Source organism: Natator depressus, chromosome 10, assembly GCF_965152275.1.
Source record: "Natator depressus isolate rNatDep1 chromosome 10, rNatDep2.hap1, whole genome shotgun sequence".
NCBI lineage: Eukaryota > Metazoa > Chordata > Testudines > Cheloniidae > Natator > Natator depressus.
In genome coordinates this window covers 32863656-32889274 of record NC_134243.1, presented here as the reverse complement: position 1 = coordinate 32889274, position 25619 = coordinate 32863656, and the positions used below count along the sequence as shown (strand labels likewise).

The window sequence follows — 25619 nt, the reverse complement described above, 5'->3', positions numbered from 1 at the left end:
TTAGAAAAACATCAAAAATATTTAAATAATTTCAATTTGTATTCTGTTGTTTAACAGCACAATTAATCGCGATCAGTTTTTTTAAATCGCGATTAATTTTTTTGAGTTAATTACACAAGTTAACTGCGATTAATCGACAGCCCTGAAACTAATATGGATATCTGCAAACCAATACTCTGTTCACTCTGCTTATGTGTTATATCCCTTTCTTCCACCCTTTTTGTCTTCTCTATTTAGAGTGTAAGCTCTTTCATGTAAGAGTGATCTTACTCTACTGTGACTAGAACAGGGGGCCCCAGTCACTGCTTCTTGAATACCAATAATATCGGTAGTAATATTCAGACATCTTTTGAATGGGCTGGCATGTCCATCTTGATAACGACACTCTTCAAGGCTTGTGGGCTCCATAGGGCTCGATGATACATATCAGATGAGTCTAAGAATTATTCATCTAGCCTGTGAGGCTTTCTCCCTCTTACCAGTTCCAAATTATTATTTATTCATTAATTGTGTTGTGGTAATGTAAAAAAATATACAGCAGAAAGATGGTCTTTTCCCCAAAAAGCTTACTCTTTAATTAAACCTGCCCAAGCCACAGTGCTGTATTACACTAACCAGCATGGAGGACTTATGGCTCAGCAGCCTTGACAAGAAGCTGTCTTGAGTTTTGAAGTGGAGCATTCACCACCAAATTCTCCTGTGGCACTCTGTCTGCCGGGAGAGGACAATGAGTTAGCAGACTTTGAACTGAAGGTATACTCGGCAGTCCTAATAGGCTCTCAAGAATTCATTCCTGTATTCTCTTTTGTGTAAAAGGGCATACCCCTTTTAGATAGTTCTGTCATCAATGAAAATGCAAAATGTCTGGTTCTGTTCCAGGGTGGGCAGGATCCATCATCTCTGAATGACACTTTTCTCCTGGATTGGAGTCCAGAATATTTTTGTGAATTCTCTCCATTCTCAGTAATTTTGAGGGCTATCTGGAAAGTCAGGACAGGCCTAACATGCTGTTAAATGCCCCCAGCTTGCACACTGGCAATTTCAGTTCCCCAGTGTCCTGGAACTGATGTCAGAAACAGAAAACTTGCTTCCCAGTTTACCAGACTTCTTGTCTGTGAATCAGGGCAGAATTTTGCACCTGGATTAGAAATCTTTCAGTCTCATCACTTAGCATCTGGGTTGTTGGGGCACAGAAGTACAGTAGATTCTGTTGAAAGCAAGGAATCTTTGATCAGGGAAACCTACTTGATGAAGTGGAAGAGATTCTCTAAGGCATCACAGAGGGGCATAGACTCAAGACAGTCATCCACACTTAATTTTGGATAGTCTCCATCAAATAACCATATTACCATTTCAGTTGGTACAAGATGGGCCTTTGAATAACACCACAATTTATGGCAAAAATGAAATCTCTATTTTAGTTGAATCATGAGAGCCCTTCCATCTTTTTGCCTGAAGGCTCTTCTCTGTTCCCTGGAAAGCTGCAGGGTGTTAGTTTTGTTTTCACAGAACACAGGCAGTTCTGCAAGTTAGTCAATCATTCTTAATACTAAGCGGGGGAAAAAAAGAAATGGAACCTCTGAAGTGCAGTATTTCACAGTAGGTGAGAGCAACCATATCATAAGCATGCAAAAAATCCAAAAAAAAAAAAAAAACCTCTCCAGGAACCATAAGCATTATGTTCACGGATGCATGACGGCTGCATAGACTGCAAGGAACACAGAATCTTCTAATGTTACAAGCAGGGTAGTAACGTTCATTTGTTGACTCATTTGACACCCTTAACAAAATGGATGTTTCCTCATCTGCAGATGCAGTGTTCGGTTGTCTGATCCTCTAGGCTGCTGTTTCTCACTAATTCTTTAAATTCTCTCTCTTCCTATGTCTGTCTTATCCTTCACAGTAGTGACTCTGGATTGGTAGATTAGTTGTGTATATGAAAAAGGCAGTTTTATTCTTTACTTGTAACTTGATCTTTTCATAACAGACTAAGCTACCAGTTTAGAACATCTGCCTTTCTTCTGCAGAACTGCAGGTGAGCAGCTCCTTTCATTATTGACTCTGGATTGGTGGCTAGGTGTGTTAAGAAAATACCAACTTATAAATAAGGATAAAAAATGTCCCACTGGAGAGTAAATTGTATCTTCATATTGATTTCTCTGCCAGAAAGTAGCAGGCATCCTGCAACAGTCCCTTTCATAAAAACTTATGCATGATGATTTAGAAAAGCCTATTCTTTGGAAGACAGCCAAGATGGACAGTCAGTCTGTAAAGTAAACTTCCCTTGTGTTTTTTTTCCAAAAGCTTCACTGTTACTCTCCACTTAAGAATTACAAGGAGTCTCATCTCCATATAACAGTTGTGACAAGAAATGTAATTCTTCTTCAAATAGGCAGCTCTTTATCTGCAAGAGAATGTAAATGACACACGATTCAGGTGAATTAGTTTTACCTCTGTATTTTTGTATTTTTTTGTAATACTGAATATTATCTTTCTCCTTTATAGGATGAATACTATCATTTATTAGCAGAGAAAATCTATAAGATACAAAAGGAGCTAGAAGAGAAACGGAGGTCTCGTTTACATAAACAAGGGATCTTGGGTAACCAGCCAGCCTTACAGACCCCAGGGGCTCAGCCACCTGGTATCGCACAGGTGGCTGCTGCCATGGGCCAGACACAGCCCTTGAGACCTTCCAGTAAGTATGGATTAGATGAGATGGAAGAAGAGAGTGGGACAGTTTTTTACATTTCGTTTATTGAATTTAAATACTTCTGCTATGCAGTGTCGTGGTTGGCTGAAGTGTCATTGTGCTTTTTATACTATTTCTTAATTAAAAAAAAAATTTTTTTTTCTTTGACCATTCTTTTGATTCTGTTACAGATGGGCCTATGTCCATGCCGAATGTGCCTATGAGTCGTATGCAGGTCTCTCAAGGTATTTAACTTTTTCCTTCAGTACATTGCTTTGTTGATTCAAAACATAGCTTTTCTAGGTTGCTTTTCTTCTGGTTTCCTTTCATATTGTTTATAACTTTAGGGGGAAGGGTGTGTGTGACTCTCTCCTTCTTTTATTATTTGTATTCACAATTATACTTGTTATGCTGTCAGGAGTGACTCTCAACCATGAGTGTCAACCTCAGGGCAGACTGTCAAGAAGCAGGATGAAAACCCCAAACTGGTTGTATATTCTATCATTAGATTTCACCAAACCAGTATCAATTGTCAACTCCTAACACACTGTAACAATCCTACCATGGAGTCATCGATAGTCTCTAGGTATTCCATTCTATCTTGCCACCCAGGCGAGCTTGACTTTTTGATAGATGATCACTTTACACCAAAAATCACAATAATATTCAGATTATTCGCCGTCCCAAAGGACCAGTCATTTACCCCAAGTCAGTTGTATTCAGATCTCAAACCAAAGACAGAGCTTATAGCCAGCCAGTCCTGTAACAAACAAACAAGGTTTATTAACTAAGAAGAGAAATGAATTATTTATAAGATTAAAGCAGATAAACACACGCACAAATGAGATACAATCTTACGTTAAAAAAGTAATAGAAGCTTCTTTAATAAGCAAGCTGTTATGTCCTTTAGGGCTAACCCAAGCCTAGCAGCTTGGGGATCTCTTGCTCATATTTAGGAATCTTTGCCCTCAGAGTCCAGACAGCAAAAAGATACTAGGGTCTCCTTAACAAGTATCTTTGTTCCCTTTCATCAGCATTCAAGCTGTGATGGGACACATGCTTGTGGGGGAAGCAGTTAAGTCTTTTGTTCACAATGTCTCATCTGATGTCTGTAGTCCTTCCTTTGTTGGGGAGAAGATAGCACCTCTTGTGGTAAACTAGGATTTCACACCTGGTAATGCTTCTCCCCTGACTGTGGGGAATTTACAGTTTTAGCAAGAAGAACGAGGAGTACTTGTGGCACCTTAGAGACTAACCAATTTATTTGGGCATAAGCTTTCGTGGGCTAAAACCCACTCCATCGGATGCATGCAGTGGAAAATACAGTAGGAAGAGAGAGATATATAGATAGAGAGAGAGTGCATGAAAAAATGGGTGTTGCCATACCAACTCTAACGAGACTAATGAATTAAGGTGGGCTATTATCAGCAGGAGAAAAAAAACTTTTGTAGTGATAATCGGGATGGTCCATTTCAAACAGTTGACAAGAAGGTGTGAGTAACAGTAGGGGGAAAAATTAGCATGGGGAAATCGTTCTTAGTTTGTGTAATGACTCATCTACTCCCAGTCTTTATTCAAGTCTAATTTAATGGTGTCCAGTTTGCAAATTAATTCCAGTTCTGCAGTTTCTCATTGGAGTCTGTTTTTAAAGGTTTTTTTGTTGAAGAATTGCGACTTTTAGGTCTGTAACTGAGTGTCCAGGGAGGTTGAAGTGTTTTCCGACTGGTTTTTGAATGTTCTAATGCTTGATGTCTGATTTGTGTCCATTTGTTCTTATGCGTAGAGACTGTCCGGTTTGGCCAATGTACATGGCAGAGGGGCATTGCTGGCACATAATGGCATATATCACATTGGTAGATGTGCAGGTGAACGAGCCCTTGATGGTATGGCTGATGTAATTAGGTCCTATGGTGGTGTCCCCTGAATAGATATGTGGACAGAGTTGGCAATGGGCTTTGTTGCAAGGATAGGTTCCTGGGTTAGTGTGTTTGTTGTGTGATCCATTGGTGGTCTTCCAGAAAACACCATTCTGGCCACTATGGATGTAGAAGCCCTTGACACCAACATTCCACACAAAGATGGATTATAAGCCATCAGGAACAGTATCCCCGATAATGTCACGGCAAACCTGGTGGCTGAACTTTGTGACTTTGTCCTCACCCACAACTATTCCACATTTGGGGACAATGTATACCTTCAAGTCATTGGAACTGCTATGGCTATCCGCATGGCCCCACAGTATGCCAACATTTTTATGGCTGACTTAGAACAATGCATTACATTTGTCATTACACAAACTAAAAACTATTTCCCCATGCTAATTTTTCCCCTACTGTTACTCTCACCGTCTTGTCAACTGTTTGAAATGGGCCATCCTGATTATCACTACAAAAGTTTTTTTCTCCTGCTGATAATAGCCCATCTTAATTAATTAGTCTCGTTAGAGTTGGTATAGCAACACGCATTTTTTCATGGTGTGTGTGTGTGTGTGTATGATATGATCTTCCTACTGTATTTTCCACTGCATGCATCTGATGAAGTGGGTTTTAGCCCACGGAAGCTTATGCCCAAATAAATTGGTTAGTCTCTAAGGTGCCATAAGTACTCCTCGTTCTTTTTGCTAATGCAGACTAACACGGCTACCGCTCTGAAGTCTTAGCAAACACTTCCATAGTAACAAAGCAGATATATAAACATTAACTTCTAACACGGGATACAGATATAAGTAGGATTAATACATGCAGCATCCTACAATCATTCCACAAAGTCTAAACACAAACACATTCTTAAATTCTAATACCTATTTTAAAAATACTAAAACACAGGTAAGCCAGACTGGTTTCCAGCTGTGCATTTGTCAGTGTTCAGTGAGTCTTAGGGGCCTTGGCATGAGCTGGCATCTGGTCTGCCAGCATCACACACTTTACCAGGCTTTATCACAGTGGTATCTCAAGGGCTAACAAGATGTGTCCAATAGTTTCTCCACAACAGGGATAATCAGGTTAGAGAGTAATTTAGCATCTGTGAGAAAGGAAGGGAATCAGCAGTACCCTCACTTAATTTATCTATCAGTGTGAAATGTGTTAAACCATTTTTGTTTTCAGTGCTTCTTTGTCAGATAATCCTGTTCGCCCAGAAGATACTTGTAAACTGGGAATTTTCTCATTATTAATTTGTTAATGCTAGAGGAATGCAGTAGCCTTGCTCCAGCTGCTTTTTCCTGAAAAGTACTGAAAGTTGAGATGTTTCATCTTCCTAAGTAGTAGTCCAGGTTTATCTGCTTCATGAATTAATGTTTGTTATGGAATCTAGTAAGCTGAAACCTGTATCGCAACCCTTTCGAGCTATGATATGGCACTCTCTGTTTAATGACACATCTAGCATTTTATTTATTTTGGGTAGGAAAAGAAAAGTTCTTTGAACAGGCACATGTATATCTGTAAATATTGAGCCTATGATAAATTTATGCCTTTACCAATGCATGGTTTGTGGGGTGTATTTTTGAGGAGGATGGTGGGGAGAGGGAACTGCTACCTTTGTTTTGGTAGTTGCTGGTTGTGGTATTATTTTGGTTTATACTTTGACTTGGGGCAATGTGCTTGCCTTCAATGTGTACTTTATATGATTTACTTTGAGAATTACTTACAGTAAAACTTGAATAAGAGATCATCCTTTTTATACAACTCCTGTCTTATGTACCACTCCCCTGCAAATTTTCCTAAAAGTATTGAGTATAGTAGTACTTTTCTTTTAAAGAGCATCACCTCCATTTGTTTGCCCCTTGAGCGGTTGTTTAAAACAAGTTTCAGTGTTGGTTTTCCCTAAACATTTCTCCCTGTCCAGCATGTCTTTGTTAGTGACCATTTTGCAGGAAGGAACAACATTGACTTTTTTAATGTGAAGAATGGTTATTGCTCTTCTGACAGCCTGAGGCAAAATTGTAATCAATTGCATATAATTACATACCTCACTTGCTCTCTGGCAGTGTGTGTGGGTAATGCTTTTTACCATAACTGATTTGAATTATGATAGTGTAGGCTGGTAACTGTACTACATGTAAGTGCTTGATGACTTGTTCCTAATGAGCTGTTTTGGGGGTGCATTTTGCAGGAATGAATCAGTTTAACCCCATGTCCATAGGAAATGTACAGATGCCACAGGCACCCATGGGACCCCGTGCAGCTTCTCCAATGAACCATCCTGTACAAATGAACAACATGAGCTCTGTTCCAGCGGTTTGTATTTGCTTTCCTCAAGTTCTTCTTATAGTTTAATTCCACTTAAGAATTTCCTTCGTTTTTATAATAAAGATGCTTTGGGAAAAAACATATTCATGTTAATATGGAAAACTCATGTGTCTGCTCATCTATTTGAATTTCATGCTAATTAGCTTCAGGGAAATTTATCTTTCATCTTTGCTATCATATGGTTTTTTTACTGACTTGTTTATTTGTTTTCAACGTTTAAATTTGACATACAGAACCTAAATACTTAGGGTGGGAGGCGGACATCAGAGGTATAACAGTAATTCGTGTCTTCTGGGAGAAAGAAGCTTGGTACTTCCAAGTACTGTAGCCATCCAGTGTATAAATCCGTGGTAACACTTAAAAACTTGATTTCATTTTTTTCAGAAAATTAAAATATATTTTAAGAGTTCCAGCATATTACTTTTCTATATTAGCCCAAAGAACTTAGCGTTCTAAATATAGCTTTAGTATTTTTTTCACTTTGAGTAGCTCATTAAATGTTGTGAGGCAATGCTGACATCATACATGTGTCCAAAACTCCCTTTGATTTATGAGGTCAGTATTTTTTCTCAGACCTTATGCTAATTATCTAGTTTGTTTTTCCTTTATTTCTACCCAATTAATTTCTTTAATAACTGATATTTTTGTTTTTAAATATTAGATGGCAATGTCTCCTTCCCGAATGCCTCAGCCACAAAACATGATGGGAGCACATTCCAGTACTATGATGGGTCAGGCTCCTACCCAAAACCAGTTCCTCCCTCAGAATCAGTTCCCATCATCAAGTGGAGCTCTGAATGTGAACAATGTAGGCATGGGTCAATCAACAGCCCAGACAGGCGTTTCACAGGTAGAATTCATTTTCTGAAGTATGGATTATCTTAATCTAATTTCATGGGCGGCCACGCTCAGCCCCCAACAACCCCCCACCCCTCCTGCTTCTACCCAGCGCAGCTTCAATCTCCCTGGTTCGGGCCACGCTGCCCTCCCTCTCGGTGCTCTGGGGTCGGGGCCATGCCACCTGCCCTCCTGGGGCTGGGGGCTCTAGCCTGGGACATCGGCCGGCAGCTGCAGTGGGGGGCTCTGGTAGGGGGCACGGAAGGGCTGGGGCCTCAGGCGGAAGGGGCAGGGCTGGGCGCTAGCCTCCACCAGCCAGCAGTTCACGAAATGCCAGTGTCTAATTTCCTTTTAAAATCTCACTTCTTTGCATAGTTTGCATTATATTTGTATATCCAGTGTTCATTATACCCCTCCAATTTAATCAGCTTCTCAGAGACTCTCCTGTCTTTCACTTTCTCTTTCTGCATTCCAAGTATTTCCATGAGCTGCTACATAAACTCTGGGTGTATTAGTTTAGGAAAAAATCCGCACCACCACCCCTGGATGTGAATTCTATAATTCACATAATCTTATGGAGAATTTTAGCGGGGAATAGCAGGAAAAGTTAATTTATAATGCATGATTTAGCTATTTTCAGTGTTCCCCCATTGTATTTGAGTCATCCATATGCTCCTATTTTTTCTTTGTATGCAGACTTTAGTAGCTATTATTTTAAATTATGGACTGCAAGAAAGTATGTAATCAAAGCAGCCCTCTTAGTTTTTTGCATTTCTTTTTTTTTTTTTTTTAAACTGGTTACATCTGAATTGGAAGCTGTTGTCTATCACCATTTGTCTTCCATATTATTACAGAAGTTCAGTCAAATTATTTGTTTAATAGCTGAACACTTCTGCATGTGGCTTTTTAAAAAATAAAAACATCTGCCCTCCTGGAGAAAGTCTTGAATACATGATGGACAGAAAAACAGTATCCCTCAACAAAATATTTATAAGGCAATATAAAAGCATTTTAACACTTGACATTTTACTACCTATAATTCATTCATATTTCTTTATTGATTTATTTAGATTTATACAAATACTTAAAAATACTTGTATGAAGATTTTTAAATAGAAATCAGATGAAGGCATACAGTAACTCCTCACTTAACATTGTAGTTATGTTCCTGAAAAATGCGACTTTAAGTAAAACAATGTTAAGCAAATCCAATTTCCCTATAACAATTAATGTAAATGAGGGGGTTAGGTTCCAGGGAAATTTTTGTCCACACACACACGCGTGTTTTAAACAAACAATTTAATACTGGTACACAGTGATGATGATTGAGAAGCTTGGTTGAGGTTGAGGAGTCAGAGGGTGGGATATTTCCTAGGGAATGCCTTACTGCTAAATGAAAAGGAGTACTTGTGGCACCTTAGAGACTATAAGCTTTCGTGAGCTAGCAATTGGCTGAGTCCTCAAGGGTTAACTCTCTCACAGCAGGAAATGAGGGAGGGCAGACAGAGACACACAACGTGTGTGTGTGTGTGTGTGTGTGTGTGAGAGAGAGAGAGAGAGATGCGCATTTCCCCTTTAAGTATGGAGAGTGAAGTCAGAAGTACACTGCCTCGTTAATTAGATCAGCAAGCTGAGACTGGGCTGCAGGTGCTGACTGTTGTGTGTGTCCCCTGCTCTATGGAAGATAGGGTAAGCGGGGTGCAGGGGGAGGGGGACACCCTGACATTAGCCCCCCTCTTTTTCCCCTCCCCTCCACACAGCAAGCAGGAGTCTTGAGGAGCAGGTCCAAGGCAAAGGGCAGGAGCAGCTCAGGGCAGTGGCGGGAGGGACAGCTGAACTCCTGGCAATTGATAGCCTGCTGGGCAGCTGCTGCACAGGGAACTTAGGGGAGTGGGGAGCTGATAGCGGGGCTGCTGGTCCACTCTGGTTCCAAGCCTCCACCGGCTGCTCTTCCTGCAAGCAGTGGACAAAGCAGGTGGCTGCCAAACGAGTTAGAAGGGAGCATTGCACAACTTTAAACGAGCATGTTCCCTAATTCATAGATCAGTTCATAGAATATCAGGGTTGGAAGGGATCTTAGGAGATCATCTAGTCCAACCCCCTGCTCAAACCAGGACCAATCCCCAGTTTTTGCCCCACATCCCTAAATGGCCCCCTCAAGGATTGAGCTCACAACCGTCGGTAACGTAACAGTAACAACATTAACCGGGACAACTTTAAGTGAGGAGTTACTGTATTAATATGGTCTGCTCTCCCTGATTCTCCCTCCACCCATTCTAGTTTGTCTGATGCAGCATTTAGTAAAATATATCATCTTAAAACATATGCACATGCACCATGTCATTTATATTGTACTATTTCAATTTTATAATGTTGCTGGACTTGGAAATGTGGATCCACAACCTTTTTGAATATCCAAAATAGTCAAGTCAGGGTAAAAACTGTTACATGTTCAAGTGTATTGTGTATAGTAAACACAAGGGAAAGAATTCTGAGATGCCTTCCTGAGCAATGTAGCTCAGTAGGTGCAGCCTAGGTTGTGGGGAGCTTTCAGCCACTTTGTGTCCTCTGAATTCTTACCCCTACCCAGCCCATGGCACAACTTAGCTCTTGAATGGCTGCCTATGGGGAGTGCTCTCTGGGTTCCATCTCCTTTATGATAGCAGAACAATATAAAAGGAGCAAAAAGCTATCGAAAATTATTGGTGATTTTATGTGGTCAGAACCTGTGCATTTGAGATAATAAACACGGTTGCTGTAAATAAATAAATATGAAAAATGTATGGTGATCTAAACTGCTACTCTTGTAAGGCATTTAATGCTCTTATAATGTCCAAGTAAATATGACTCAATTTTGGAGCAGCATGGATACATTAAGAACTCTCTCTTTATAGCAGGGGCAGGTTCCCAGTGCTGCTATTCCGAACTCCATGAATATGCTAGGACCACAGAGTGGTCAGATATCATGTCCACCAGCGACCCAGCCACCTCTACATCAGACTGCACCTCCTGTATCCAATGCAGCTGGCAAGCCACCTATCCAACACCAAACCCCACCTGGAATGACTCCTCCTCAGCCAGCAGCACCTACTCAGCCATCCACACCAGTCTCATCTTCAGGACAGACTCCTACACCAACACCTGGCTCTGTTCCAAATGCAACACAGACACAGAGTACACCTACAGGACAAACTGCAGCACAGGCTCAAGTTACACCACAGCCTCAGACTCCAATACAACCCCAGTCTGTGCCAACCCCACAACCATCTCAGCAACAACCAACATCTGTGCAGGCACAACCTCCTGGCACTCCAGTAAGTATCAGCTAGTTTATTTGGTCCAAATGCAACAGAAGCCTAAACATTCAACAAGGAACTTTCCCCTGTATAGTACTGTGCCATAGAATTACAGATTGCAGGATCCTTATGCCATAGCAACAGTAGCTTGTTTTATTGTGGAAGATATATTTTAGAATAGGTATTTATTTAGATCCATAAGCAAACAAAATGCATTCATCCAAATGTTCTCAGAAGTCAATTTAGTTAGTGATTTCCAATACTAGGATTAAAAATACTACAGAATGTTTCTACAGCTGTGCGTGGGAAACTTGTAAATAATCTGCCTGTGCTATGTTTGGCTCTAGTCAGGATCATTAGTCTTTCACCTTCATGATCATTAAATTCACACATGGTTTTTAAAGATGGGTAGAAAGAGACTGCATGGTAATCAGTGTGTACTATCCACCGTACAGTTGCTTTATCAACAGAAGATGCTAATGCATCAGATGATAAACTCATTCCTGTCTTTACTTCTGTATAACTCGAGATCTGTGTTCTGGTATCCAGAGTTTGGTTTTCATAGAATCATAGAATATCAGGGTTGGAAGGGACCTCAGGAGGTCATCTAGTCCAACCCCCTGCTCTAAGCAGGACTAGTCCCCAACTAAATCATCCCAGCCAGGGCTTTGTCAAGCCTGACCTTAAAAACCTCTAAGGAAGGAGATTCCACCACCTCCCTAGGTAACGCATTCCAGTGCTTCACCACCCTCCTAGTGAAAAAGTTTTTCCTAATATCCAACCTAAACCTCCCACACTTCAACTTGAGATCATTGCTCCTTGTTCTGTCATCTGCTACCACTGAGAACAGTCTAGATCCATCCTTTTTGGAACCCCCTTTCAGGTAGTTGAAAGCAGCTATCAAATCCCCCCTCATTCTTCTCTTCTGCAGACTAAAAATCCCAGTTCCCTCAGCCTCTCCTCATAAGTCATGTGTTCCAGTCCCCTAATCATTTTTGTTGCGCTCCGCTGGATGTTTTCCAATTTTTCCACATCCTTCTTGTAGTGTGGGGCCCAAAACTGGACACGGTACTCTAGATGAGGCCTCACCAATCTCAAATAGAGGGGAACGATCACGTCCCTCGATCTGCTGGCAATGCCCCTACTTATACAGCCCAAAATGCCATGAGCCTTCTTGGCAACAAGGGCACACTGCTGACTCATATATCCAGCTTCTCGTCCACTGTAACCCCTAGGTCCTTTTCCGCAGAACTGCTGCCTAGTCATTCGGTCCCTAGTCTGTAGCGGTGCATGGGATTCTTCTGTCCTAAGTGCAGGACTCTGCACTTGTCCCTGTTGAACCTCGTCAGATTTCTTTTGGCCTAATCCTCTAATTTGTGTCGGTTTTAGTGAGTATCAGACTCAAGAGTGGTATTATTTGAGATGATCCTTTTGTGTATGATTTTGTACTATTCCTCTTAGCAAGACAAATGAATATTTCTATATATTTCCTCAATGTTTTGATTTTTGTACCTTTTTACATCAGCTATCCCAGGCAGCAGCTAGTATTGATAACAGGGTGCCAACCCCAGGCTCAGTTGCGAGTGCCGATATCAACTCCCAGCAGCTGGGACCTGATGCACCAATGCTAGAAAGCAAACCAGAGGTTAAAAATGAAGAAACTGAGCCAGAGCCTTGTGAAACACAAGTGGAACCTAAGACTGAGGTAAGTGAAATTCCTTCACAGTTAATTAGAGCAATAATATATAGGAGCTAAAATAAGTTGAGTGTGAATCAGTGAGCCAAGCTGATGAGAAAATATTAGTTAATGTAAAACTCTGGTTTTCACTCTGGTGGAAGCCCTGTGTATGGTGCTTTATTGTGTATCGGGCTACTGACACTCCAAACTGATAGAATTTGTAGTTTGAGACGTTATAGGTGTAGTTTAATCTCATCTCTTTCTTTCTTAAGATGGAGGAGGATTTACAAGGATCTTGCCAAGTGAAAGAAGAAATAGATGTGGCAGAGTCAAAACAGGAGCCAATGGAGGTAGAAGAAAAGAAACTTGATATCAAGGTAGAGCCTAAAGAAGAAGAGGAGAGTGGCACTAATGGCACCACTTCACAATCTACATCACCATCTCAGCCCCGTAAAAAGAGTACGTATATAGAAATGGGAGTTCTTGGTTTTCTGTTTCCTGCAATCTTTAAGCCAACCAGGAGGTCCCTCTGTTTGTATGTATGCACTAACACCACAAATTGGGGGCTGGGGCTGAGACTGTGCGTTAATGTGCTACCCTTTTTCCTTTTGGAAAGCAGTATTCTTATCTTTTCTTGGATCACAAGTGAAAAGTAAGGTTTTGATGTCCTCCTGATTTGCACTTAACGTTACTGTCAATGATAACATCTCAGTTTGGCTTTTTCACAATAGCCAGTCTCTAGGCAGAAGAGCCAAAGCCAGGGTAGTAAGGGATTGGTTTCAGTTCAGGACTGAGGTGAATTGTAGGGAAATTACAATTCTCCCTTCCACCCCTCCTTCCCCCCAGCACCTGAATACTGAATTGTGCCGAAGATCTACATCTCCTGCCCTCGCTCGTTCTCAATCAGCAGTGAGCACAAGCGCTGCCTTTACTGCTTGGGAGAAGCCCACATCTCATCCAGATGCAGTATCTCCCTCTCCTTCCCAAGCCGTACCTGGGAAGATTGGGCTGTCTGCCTCAAGAAGCACCTCATGGCAGTTGCCATGAGGCCGCAGTTGGATCCAGGCTGGGAACCACTCCTTCCCCCCCTCCCCCCCATACATCGGCCTGAGCAATCCAGGTGTGTGCCTCCTACCACAAAGACCCAGTCCGGTTCCCCTGGTACCAGTGCTATAAACCCCGTGCCAGGGTCTAATCGTAAGGCAAGGAAGCATGCGCATAAGCATGGTAGTAAGTCTTCCTCTAGGCTGAAGAAGGACGTTGCACCTTCCATGAGTTCCAGCCGTGGAGAAACTGCGCATTCCAAGGTGCACAAGCATGACAAGAAGCCACATAGACCACAAGATCTGCTGGTTCTGTCCACTGAGTGAGATACACCTTCCAGTTCTGCACTGCCAAAGACAAGGGAACCTTCGGTTCCGAGGCAGGCCTCCATTCCGGCCCCAGCTCTTGTTCAGACTGCGGCGCGCATGCCATTGACACCAGGCAGGTTTGAGGCTGTGCCTGAGCCTCGTGAACTCTTTGCTTTGGAGAAGGTGAGGTCTCCACAGCTTGCACTCTAGTCACCTCATGCGGTGGGGGTGCTCTCCCACCTTGGACTTACCTCCTTCAGCTAATATTCCTGCCTGCTCTCTTCCAGCTCATGTGGTTCCCATGATGCTGCCATTAGAACCAGGCTATGACTTCTTGGCATCAGAGACTCGGACAGAGCACAGGTCCACCCTTCCCATACTGTTGATACAACTATCCAAAGGCTCTGATGACTCAGTGACAGTACCTTCCCTTTTCCTAGCAAAGGAGTCCCTGGTACCCCACTCCTCAGGGCCCACCACAGCAAATTAAGGATCATCCTTCTGGGCCCTACTGGGTGTCCTGGCCTCAGTATTCACCTTCAGAGCCTTCCCATTCAGCATGAGAGGAGTGCCCCGTCTCCTCTTTGATCGTCATCGAGTAGGTGTTCAGAACCAGTGTTGGAGGATGAACCGCTTAGCCTGGCTCTGACCGCACCACTGGAAACTGAGTGATTCACTTCATCATCCCCAGATGCTGTGGTGTCATCAGCTCCCTCATCACCTCTGGATGATTACCGTCAGTTCCAAGAACTGTTACGCAGAGTGGCTGATGCTCGCCACGTTCCACTGGAGGAAGTGCAGGACAAACAACATCAGCTTCTTGACATCTTGCATGCCTCGGTACCAACCAGAGTGACCCTAGTAATCAACGATGCCGTTCTTCAGCCGGCCTGAACTGTTTTACACACTGTGGTCATTTGCGCACCCACCCTTAAGGGGGAAGAAAGAGGTACTATGTACCAGCGAAAGGGTCTGAGTTTGTTTTCCCCACACACACACCTAATTCCCTCATGATACAGGCAGTGACAAAGCGGGCCAGGCAGCAACACCTACGCTCCACCCCAGCAGATGAAGAGGATAAGTGACTGGACATTCTGGGTCGCAAGGTTTTTTCTTGGCTGGCCTTCCAATTTTGCATTTGTAACTACCTGACACTATTAGCTAAATATGACTTGCTTACTTATGGCTTGTTGGCTTACTTATGGCTTGTTGGCGGACTTTGCAGACAAGCTTCCCCAACAGAATCATGCCTCCTTCGTGACTATCTTGGAGAAAGGCAAACTGGTCGCAAGGATAATGCTCCAGGCCGTGGTGGATGTGGCATATATCTCTTCACGCACAGTGGCCACTGTACTGCAAAGGGGAGCAATAGATCCTGATCGTACAACCTATCAGGGTGCAGGGTTTTATTCCGCCTATTTTCTAGTTCCCAAAAAAAGGGCGGCTGGTGACCAATCTTATACCTCCATCATCTCAGTTACTTTATACGCAAGCCAAAGTTTTGTATGGTCACCTTTAGAGACCATCATACCTTCACTGGAAAGAGGCATGTGGTTCTCACTGTACAGGAAGCCTATTTTCACATAGACCTCCATCCTACCCACAGAAGGTTTTTGAGATTCAAGGTAGGCCCTTGACATTTCCAATTCCGGATTCTACCATTTGAACTCACTACTGCTCCCTGGGTATTCACCAAAGCTTTCTGTGTGGTAGCGGCCCACCTCTGGTGTCAGGGAGTTCTTATATTTCCCATACCTCGATGACTGGCTGCTAGCAACGCGATCCAAAGGGAAGGCTCAAGCCTTGACCTTCATGCTGCTCCTACTCCTCTTCTCCCTGGGGGGTGAGCGTAAACATAGAAAAATCAACTTTGGATCTGATACAGTCCCTAGAATTCATTGGGGCATGCATCGATGCAATCTCAGCATGAGCCTACCTACTGGAGGACAGGTTCCAGATAATTCAAGAGTTGATTCCTAAAGTGATAGCCAGCCATCCTGATCCATTCAGAACTTTCCTGTCCCTCCTTGGTCACATGGCAGCCTGTCCGTACATCACCGCCTTTGCTCGTCTTTGCTTTTGCTGCCTGCAGCTGTGGCTCCAGAGGTCCTGTTCTCCCACACACCAAACCATGGACCTCATCCTAACAGTCCCACCCAAGGTTCTCTCCTCCCTCCACTGGTGGACAGACCCGGGTCAGATCAGCACTAGGATGCCCTTCCTCCCATTCTCTCCAAGCATGACGATCATCATGGATATGTGTCATTCGCCAGCTGGGGTGCCCACATGGGCGAGTATATGACACAGGGGACTTGCACTCATGACTCCCAGTTGCACATCAACATTCTGGAGCTTCGGGCGGTGCAGAGGACATGTCGCGCATTTCTCCCATTCGTTCTGTCCTGTCACATGCTCATCATGTCAGACAACACCATAACTGTTTATTACACCAACAAACAAAGGGGCATGTGGTTGCTAGCGCTTTGTGGAGAAACGATTACTCTGTGGGATTGGTGCATAAGCCACTGACAACAGGATTTAGTGGGCAATCTTCCGGGGACTGAGAACGTGATTGCAGATTCTCTGAGCAGGCAGTTCGTGGCTGACCCTGAATGGGAACTCCACGACGCCGTAGTCAGTGACATTTTCACCCACTGAGGGACTCCAACCACAGGCCTCTTTGCCTCCCATGTCAACAACAAATGCATCCAGTGTTGCTCCAGAGGAGGCCTCTGTGCCCATTCCCAGGGAGATCCCCATATCATCTGCTGGTCGGACCAGGCAGACTAGCTTTTCCCCCGCTACCGCTACTGGCGCGTGTCCTCCATAAGATCGGGTGGGAGAGGGCCACAGTTATTCTAATTGCCCCATTTTGGCTCTGCCAGTACTGGTTTCCCCTCCTCCTCTGCATGTCAGTGTGTCCCCCCACTTCCACTGCCAGCATTCCCGGAACTGCTCACGCAATACAGCAGCAAGATCAGATATCCTAATCCACAGACACCTCACTTCAGAGCTTGGTTTTTGGATGGGCATCTTTCCTAGAATGGGAGTGTTCGTTGGCAGTACAAGACATCCTCTCAAGTAGCAGGAAAGAGTCCACGAGGCATTCCTATCAAGCTAAGTGGAAATATTTCACTTCCTGGCCCAACAGAGTGGTCAAGCCCTTGAGAATGTGAATATTCCCCTTATTTTGGACTACCTTCTGTCCCTGAAGGCGTCAGACCTTGCTCTTCATTCCATCAAGGTGCACATGGCAACTGTTAGTGCTTTCCACCCCCCATGGAAGGACACTCTGTATTTATGCATCTTTTGATTAGCGGGTTTTGGAAGGGACTCCTTTACACCTATTCACCCATTCAACCTATTGCTCCCACAATGGGACCTCAACCTCGTCCTTTTGACCTTAATCACTTCGCACTTTGAACCTTCAGCCTCATGGCTCTGTCTCTCCTTTCCACGTAGGTCGCCTTCTTGGTTGCTATTACTTTTGTGAGAAGGATAGGCAAACTGGGGACCATGTTAGTGGACCCCCATTTTACCACATTCCATATAACGAGGTTTCTTTGAGTATGCACCCCAAGTTTCTGCCAAAGGTTGTATCCCGCTTTTACCTTAATCAGCCAATACACTTAGCTGCTTTTCTTCCCAAAGCCTTGTGCCATGGCAGAGGAGTGCGTCTTCACTACCTCAACGTGTGCAGGGCCATGGCCTTCTACCTGCAGAGAACGAGATCATTCAGGAAGACCCCTCGACTGTTTATCGTTATAACAGAGGATTAAGGGATAGGTGACATCCACTCAGAGGACTTCTAAGTGTGTTTTGGGGTGCATTATGCTCTGCTATTGATTTTTGGGACTGTCTCCACCCCTTGGTATGACCTCACTCCACAAGAGCGCAAGCATCAGTTACAGCTGTGCTTCAAGATACACTGCTTATGGACATATGTAAGGCGGCCACCTGGAGTTCGGTGCACACTTTTGCTTCACGTTAGGCGTTGGAACGAGATTCTGCGATGAATGCCCCATTCCACAGAACTGTTGTCCAGTCAACGGTTGCGTTATCTCCTCACACACCCCTCCTCATGACTTGGTACTGCTTATTAATCACCCTCAGTAGAATACAGTATGGACCATTACTCAAAAAAGAAGAGGTGGTTACTTATCTGTAACTGCAGGGTCTTCGAGATGTATGGTCCCTGTTTGTATTCCAATACCACCCTCCTTCCCCTATGCTGTGGATCTGTCTTGAATTGTGGTGGTGAAGGAACTGAGGGCATGGTTGGTCCGCCCTGCCCTTTATCGCCTCCTGGGACAAAACCGTGAGGCGGAGTAAGGGTGCATGCATGCACCAACGGACACAACTACTTTCAAGATCTCCAGCTCCGGACACATGGAGCACGCGTGTTACCCTCAGTGGAATATAGATAGGGACCACTCATCTCGAAGAACCTCCAATTACAGGTAAGTAACAGGTATTTACAGCCATGATTCTTCTTCAGTGGTTTGTTGTCCACTTCTTCAAGTGAACCCTGTTGCAGGCTCTGGTGTAGAAAAACCCATCCTTTGAGCCAGAAAAAAACCACGTAATTATTCTCAAAAAAGCAGCAATAAAAGTTAAATGTAAAAGTTTTAAGCCTGTTTTGAAGAGAAAACCTCATGGCTTTGTGGAAGTAGGGAAGCTAATTCAGAGTGTGTGATCCTCCATGGAGGCCAAACAGAACTGGCAGGGTTTCAAGAGTGGCCAAGTTAAGCCCTATCTCAGTGATCGATATATCTTCTGTGGACTGATGGCAGGATGGCAAGAAGGAAAATCCCACTGTAGTAGTAATGAATTTAATTATGAGAGAGAAATTATCTCCCATCACTCAGGCAAATTACAGTGTAATCCACTCAGATTAGTCTGTACATGTGTAATTTGATTAGTCTACCTGGATGAGTAGCATAAGTGGATTATTCTGCACACTGCAATCATGAACCTTTTCAAATATTTGTTAAAGCAACATTATGAACCTTAATTGCTCATTACCAGTAGTTAGACACTCACGCTACAATTCATAGTTATATATTGCCAAGTGCTAGCTACTAATAGAAATGTTTTATTACTGGGATTTCTGGTACATAATTGCTGCATTCCAAGTTACTGTAGAGAATGCTTTAGTAATTTGATTATAAAGGAGGGAAAGAGAGTCTCAACAGAAACTTCTGAACCCAATTAAAGAAGCTTCACTGATTGTAGCTACAATGTTGTCACTTGATTTACTGTTTGTATTGTTAATAAAAAAATAAGTAGACAGGTGGTAGAACAGATGGGGTGGTAAGATAATGTATAACATTTTGGTATATGCACTTAATTGTATTTTACTCTTCCATGCTTCTTGGCTTAATAATGTAATTCCATATAAATACAAAATGAAGGTTAAGCAAAGCACTCTGAAAAAATACCAAAGTTGAGATTGTATGCAAAACCTTCCCACTGGCCACCATGTATATGCATTATGATATAGTCTGTAATTTCAGTGTAACATTATTTCCCAAACACAACATATAAACTTTTTCCCTAAAATCTTACAAACACTATTACAAGATATAGTAACACAAATTTCATTGTCAGAATGGTCTAGAATATCTTTATTGAGAAATTCTGTAATTTCTTTTCTCTACAAGTATTTTAATAACTTAGTCCTAGCCACGTATTATACAATTTCTTTTCAAATGGCAGCAAAGCTTCCCTTAACTGGAAATGTAAATGATTTATATATGCCAGTACACTTTAACCATTACTCTGTTAATGGTTAGTCTGCATTAAGCTGTGGCTTATTGTGCACTTTTCACTTAAAATGACTTTCATGGATTGGTTAGAATGCATGCTGGTACACAGTACTACAAGACCTATAACTGTAGAAAAATATGGCATTTCCTAATTAAATTCTGAAGCATGCAACTGTAATGCTCTCTTAATGTAACTGCTTTTATGAAATTTCTATAAAAAAAAAAATGAAAAGGAACTTCGTTCTCCTTGTCTTTTGAAGATCTGCTCAGATGCCAAAAGTCTACCTTTGGTCAGAGACTAAGCATGGAAAAATTCAGCCCAAGTAGTGGGACTTAAGGAAGGTTAGGAGTGACTAAAAACAGCTTTCATTATAAAATGACCAAAAGTTATTTTGCAGGCTCTTTGCAAAGGCTGCATTCCAAATGAGGGCAACTTCTCCCTTATCCATTTTCCCTGAAAATGAGGTTCTGCCCTCTTTCAGATACACCATGGAAGGGAACCTTTTTTTCCCTTTGGCAGGCTGAGCTTTTTCCTGTCCCCGTCTTTTCTCCCTCCACCCCCTTCCTTCACAAAGCAAGGACAGTTTGGAGTGTTTATTAATTCAGGACTGCTTGCTATCTCTCCCTTGAATCTTCCAAGGTAGACTTGAAGGAGCACTTCTTTTCAGCATTCAGAAGCCTCCAAGCTAAGTTGATTTCTTTCCCCATCCAACAGGATCCTCTACTGAAAAGATTACAAGTAAAAAGAGAACCAAAAGTATTGTCTTCAGTAATTTCAAGGATGCTGCTCTCATCTTCTCTAGAGTTTTCTCCTTAATGACTTCAACCAGGACTCCCTCTAAAGCAATTTATGGTATAATGTTGGTACTTAACAGATAATGGATGATGATGATACAGGCAAAGGTCACGTTTCTTTCAGCCATCACATGCCAAGACAAAATGGGGTACGTGGTGGTTTAGCGCTAGCTTCTGTTCATCTTGCCTATATTCACAGAACTTCTTTCCTGAAAAGGAAAACCCAGACCATTGTTTCTCAAAAAGGAGAACCCTATAAAAGGAGTTTTTTCCCCTCTGGGGGAATCTGAACAGCACAGGAAAAAAAGACAAAATCCCCTGTCCACAAGCACTTTTCTCCATATTTTTCATACCTTTCAGAGGCCAAGGGTTCTGAAGATGAAACTAAAGAGGTTTTTTCCCTCCTCAAACTTTGAAGGCTAAATTGTGAAGTGATCAGTTACCTATATATTTTGCGGGGAAAGGTATAACAAGATCCAGTGGCTGGAAGCTGAAGTTTAATTAAAAAAAAAAAAAAATCAGACTGAAAATAAGATGCAGATTTTAACAGGGAGGGTAATTAAACATTAAAGAGCATAGCAAGGGATATGGTAAGTTCTCCATCTCTTTTAGTCTTTTAAAGACTGGATATTTTTCTAAATGATATACTCTAGCTCAGCCACAGGTTAGTGGGCTCGATGCAGGGGAAATTCTATGTCCTGTTATGCAGAAGGTCAGGCTAGATTATCTCCTCTTTTGGCCTTAAAAATCTATTAAATGAAATAATCCAGAACCATTAAATTCCAAAGTATCCAAGCCACACCACCAAGACTGCACAGCCAGTAGGAGGTACTTTCTCTTTTCCTCTAGAAAGAAATTCCAGATCCCATTTCGTTCGTTCGTTCCTTGGAGAATGCCACAAAATGTAAGTGGGAGTTTCTTCATAAAAGACTTTCTGAGCAATCTCAAAAGTTCTCAAGAAAACATGGGTCCCTTCGGAAGGCGAATTCCTGCATATGATACCCATGACTAGGAGAGTGGAATCAGCGCTCCATGAGGTCTGCAAGGTGTTGGCTGCAGCCCAAGTGTCTACAGCTTCCACCTGCTTTGCATGAATTATTTTTGCCTTGGCTGGCAATTTTCAGGAGGAAGTGCCAAAAACAATCCAGGGAACGTAAATCAGTGTTTCAGAGATTTCTTCAACAGCGGCAGTTATTTAAGACTTCTTTCTGGATTCATTTCAATTCTGAAGACAGTTGCAATGGGCAGAAGGCACCATTAGTTAAGATAACGAAAAACAGATTTACAAGTTAAACATCTGGTGTCAGGTTCCAAATATTCTTGGGGAAAGCTTTTCTGGAAGCTTCTTGTCAACGTTATCAGTAAAGAAATCGTTTCCCTCTCCAAAGCAACAAGGTAGGGATTACCAATCCATTTGCAAGAATAAAGGAATTCTTAATACCTAGAGGGAGTTCACCCTGTGTTTAGCTGGCTGAGCAGGAAGGAGATGGAATGGAGTCTCTACTAGTCAAGAATGGCAGTAGTTGAAACTTTTTACATCCAAACAAAATACTGAAAGCATGCTGTTCTCTTCCAGACATGCTTGCCTTAGACACTGTTTCCAAAGCCTGTTTAAAAGAGCCCCTATCTGTCCTTCAGCATCTCTGATCTTCAGAACAGATGAGATCTGACTGAGAAAGTCCTCCATTTTATTAGTGGCACCTCTCCGACCTTGGTGGCCATGTTATGCAGACTTCATCTCAATAATCCTCCCTTCTACCTCTGCTTCTTTTCTTCACAGTCCCCCAGGAGAGACACATTTACTTGAAGGTTCCTTTTACCACCAGATTTTACCAGAATCTGGGCCCCATTAATCCACTTGGATATTAAGAGGCAGCAATTAAAAAAATAGTTACTCCAGTCTGTGGTTATAAACACATTCTGGCTCTTCAGAAAGAAATCTACCAATTAGGATTTGTTTTAATTTGGTTTCAGGTGGTGCTCACCCATTGTGCTAGGCAGTGTACAGAAATGCAGAAAGAATGATTCCCTGTCCCAAAGAGTTTATAATCTGTTAAGACAATATAGGGGAAATTCAGTACTTGGTGCAGGGCCAAGCATACCAAGGCCAAATTCCCAATTTCGTACAGGAGAGCTTGGGCCCAATTCTGTGTTTCCCTACATTGTGTTTAGTCATTGGTACCAGTGTCAAGATGGGGTCAGGTTCTGTCAAATCACAATGACAGCACTTGATGCCACTTTGCAGTATAAATTACAGTAATGTCAAGCTCCTTGTCTCTAGGTCTGAAGGCCAACACTCTGTGCCAGCATACTTTGACAATATCAAATATTTCGGGTGTGAACAAACCAAGACTAATCTCCTCTCCACATCAGGCAATTTCTGAGGACAAAAATTAATAAGCCTTAGAAGGCAGTATGGAGTAATCCCCTGAACTCTCCACCCGGATTTGAGTGCCTTAACAAAACTTTCTCTTGGACCTCTTCACCAAAAGTCTTCATCCTCTCAGCAATGCAGATTTTTAAACTGGGTGGTGGTTCTCCTACACCCAACATTCATTCCTAAGGTAAACGCATATTTTTCACTGCTCTCAGGAGGAAGTCCTCCTTCCCTTCCTCCCCCCTTTTTGTCAAGGCTATGTTCATCCAAAATAAAGTCTGGTATATTTTGGATGTGCAAAGAGCACTCCATAATTATTTCAGGGTTTTTCAGAAAATCTCCTCCTTTCTTCTCCTGTCAATCCACTGCTGAGAGCAAAACAAGGCATCATAATAATCTGTTTCTGGGTGACTGAAATTGTGCATCAGGAAAGTGTATCAGTGTTCCAAAATCAGTTATAGCCCATCAGACCAGGACTGTTTCTAAATTCTGATCAGAAAATTCTTTTGCCACTTATCAAGCCATCTGGTCATTTGTCCATATTATAGACAGTACAACTTGGACATAGTTTTCTGCAGATTTTGGTCCTTCCCTGCAGTTTTCTTTGCTCTAAAAATCTCAGTAGGGGTAACAGACATGGCTGTATTTGGTGTGGTTGCGGGGGGGGGGGAATTGTTCTTAACTGTTTATCTTTTCTTTGATTAGCCAGGTGCTCTATTCCATTCCTCATTAAAGTTATTGTTTTGTTAATCAGTTATGGCCAAATTGCCTTCTCTGCCCAGTAGAAAGATACCTTTCACAGGGTAGGATTGTTAATCTGCAGTCATGAAGTTAATAAATACGTTGAAATTCTGGAAATACTCTCTGGCAAGATTTCAAGAAAGGCAAAGCCAAACTGTCCTGGTGACTCAGATCTAGTTCTGCCTCCGATCTGCACAGTAGAATGAAAAACCCACATTAGGAATAATGAACCTGGCTGTTTGGAGATGAGAAATTATTTGATGACAAAATTCTGTCTTAAAGTATATAGAATAGAGCAGTTTTAATATCTGAGAGAAATTCTTTTCTTTGTATTTTAACTGTGTTTGGGGTTGTTGTTTCTTTTAAAACAGTCTTTAAACCTGAAGAGCTGCGCCAGGCTCTCATGCCCACCCTTGAAGCATTGTACCGGCAGGACCCAGAGTCCCTTCCTTTCAGACAGCCTGTGGATCCTCAGCTCCTAGGGATTCCAGTGAGTTAGCATTAAAAGCCTTTGTGGTATATGTATATATGCATTATGATATCTCATAATTCTTATTTTTGTAAACTTATTTGGCCTAATATCTTTGTGCTTGTTCAAGTTGTATATGGCCATGGGAACATCAGCTGTGTGCCCTTAAAGATTTCTCTCCTTGAGTTCCAATTAAGAGTTAAGAATGAATGCCTGAATTTCCATGGGAACCAGAATGTAGAAGTTGCTCTTCTTCGAGTAGTGACCTTATGGGTGCTCCACTTCAGGTGCAGATGGGCCTCTCAAGCCCCTTGATTGGAGACGTTCCATTAGCAGTGTATGTTTGGCCCCCACCTGCAGTCTATACAATCTCGGGCTACCCATCGAGGATATATAGGCTGCACAGATGAACCGTCCTCAGTTCCTTCTTTACCGCCTTGACCCGAGATGGAGCTCTAGCGTGTCTGCCTCATCCATTCTTCAGCGTGTTCTACAGTTGTTCTTTCAGTAAGTTTAGTGTTTCTAGTTAGTGTTACTTCCTTTAGTATAGAATTAGTTAGATGATGAGGATTGACTTTTTCGTCTCCCTTTTTCAAATACTACCTCTTGTCAGGAGGCTGTGCCGGTCAGCAACGGTCACCCTAAGTGCATCTACTGCTTGGGAGAGTTGCGTATCTAGCAAAAGTGTAACTTTTGCTTAGCTCTCAAGTTTAGAGTATGAAAGAATTGAGAGACCAAACTAAGACTTCTGATGATGGAGCATTCCCTCCCTTCCACCTGCTTTCAAGTCATGTCAGGAGACACATATTTCCCCCCTCCCCATGTACGTCTGTTTCCAGACAGATCCAGCGCCCCTCCGACCTCAGCCCAGGTCTCCCCTAAGAAGGGGAAAACTTTGGAGGACTCAGAAGGCTCCAAAGAAAAGGAGCTCAGTCTCCCACCGCAAGGAGCCAGCTCCCAAAGGCCCCAATTGCATGCTAAGTCTGTGGTGCTGAAGGCCTTGACCCCTTGGCTTGGTACCGCGGAGGCAAAAGGCTCTTCCTCCAGTACTGGTGGGGCCGGGAGATCCTAGAGCACTTTGGAGAAGCATGGCTCTGGCAGGCCCTCCAGTACCATCTGTGAAGAACAGGGAGGTGAAGCCTAGGATGTACACTCCTTTAGAATGGCACTGTCTGTCAGACTTACCATTTCATCAGTACTGGGCTAATCAAAGCACCAGACGCTTTCAGCCTTGGCACTGTGTTCCAAATTGACAGTACCGTCCACCTCAGCTGCTGCAGAGTATCGATCCACTTAGTACCACAGGCATTTACTCCAGGAACTTGTCTGTTTTAGATGAGCCAGAGTCTCCACTAGTTCTGGGTACC

The 25619-nt window shown here is 42.7% G+C and overlaps 1 protein-coding gene across 2 annotated transcripts in view; it reads left to right on the top strand.

Moving 5' to 3' along the window:
- The window catches only part of CREBBP (CREB binding lysine acetyltransferase), a 177942-nt gene that overhangs the window by 111253 nt on the left and 41070 nt on the right, over positions 1-25619 (top strand). For both annotated transcript variants that reach the window (XM_074965683.1, XM_074965684.1), the window contains exons 10-17: positions 2506-2698; positions 2884-2937; positions 6803-6927; positions 7601-7789; positions 10671-11090; positions 12598-12777; positions 13023-13209; positions 24155-24273. In XM_074965683.1, the coding sequence (XP_074821784.1) occupies positions 2506-2698; positions 2884-2937; positions 6803-6927; positions 7601-7789; positions 10671-11090; positions 12598-12777; positions 13023-13209; positions 24155-24273 (1467 nt within the window). The remainder of the gene's footprint in view (positions 1-2505; positions 2699-2883; positions 2938-6802; positions 6928-7600; positions 7790-10670; positions 11091-12597; positions 12778-13022; positions 13210-24154; positions 24274-25619) is intronic.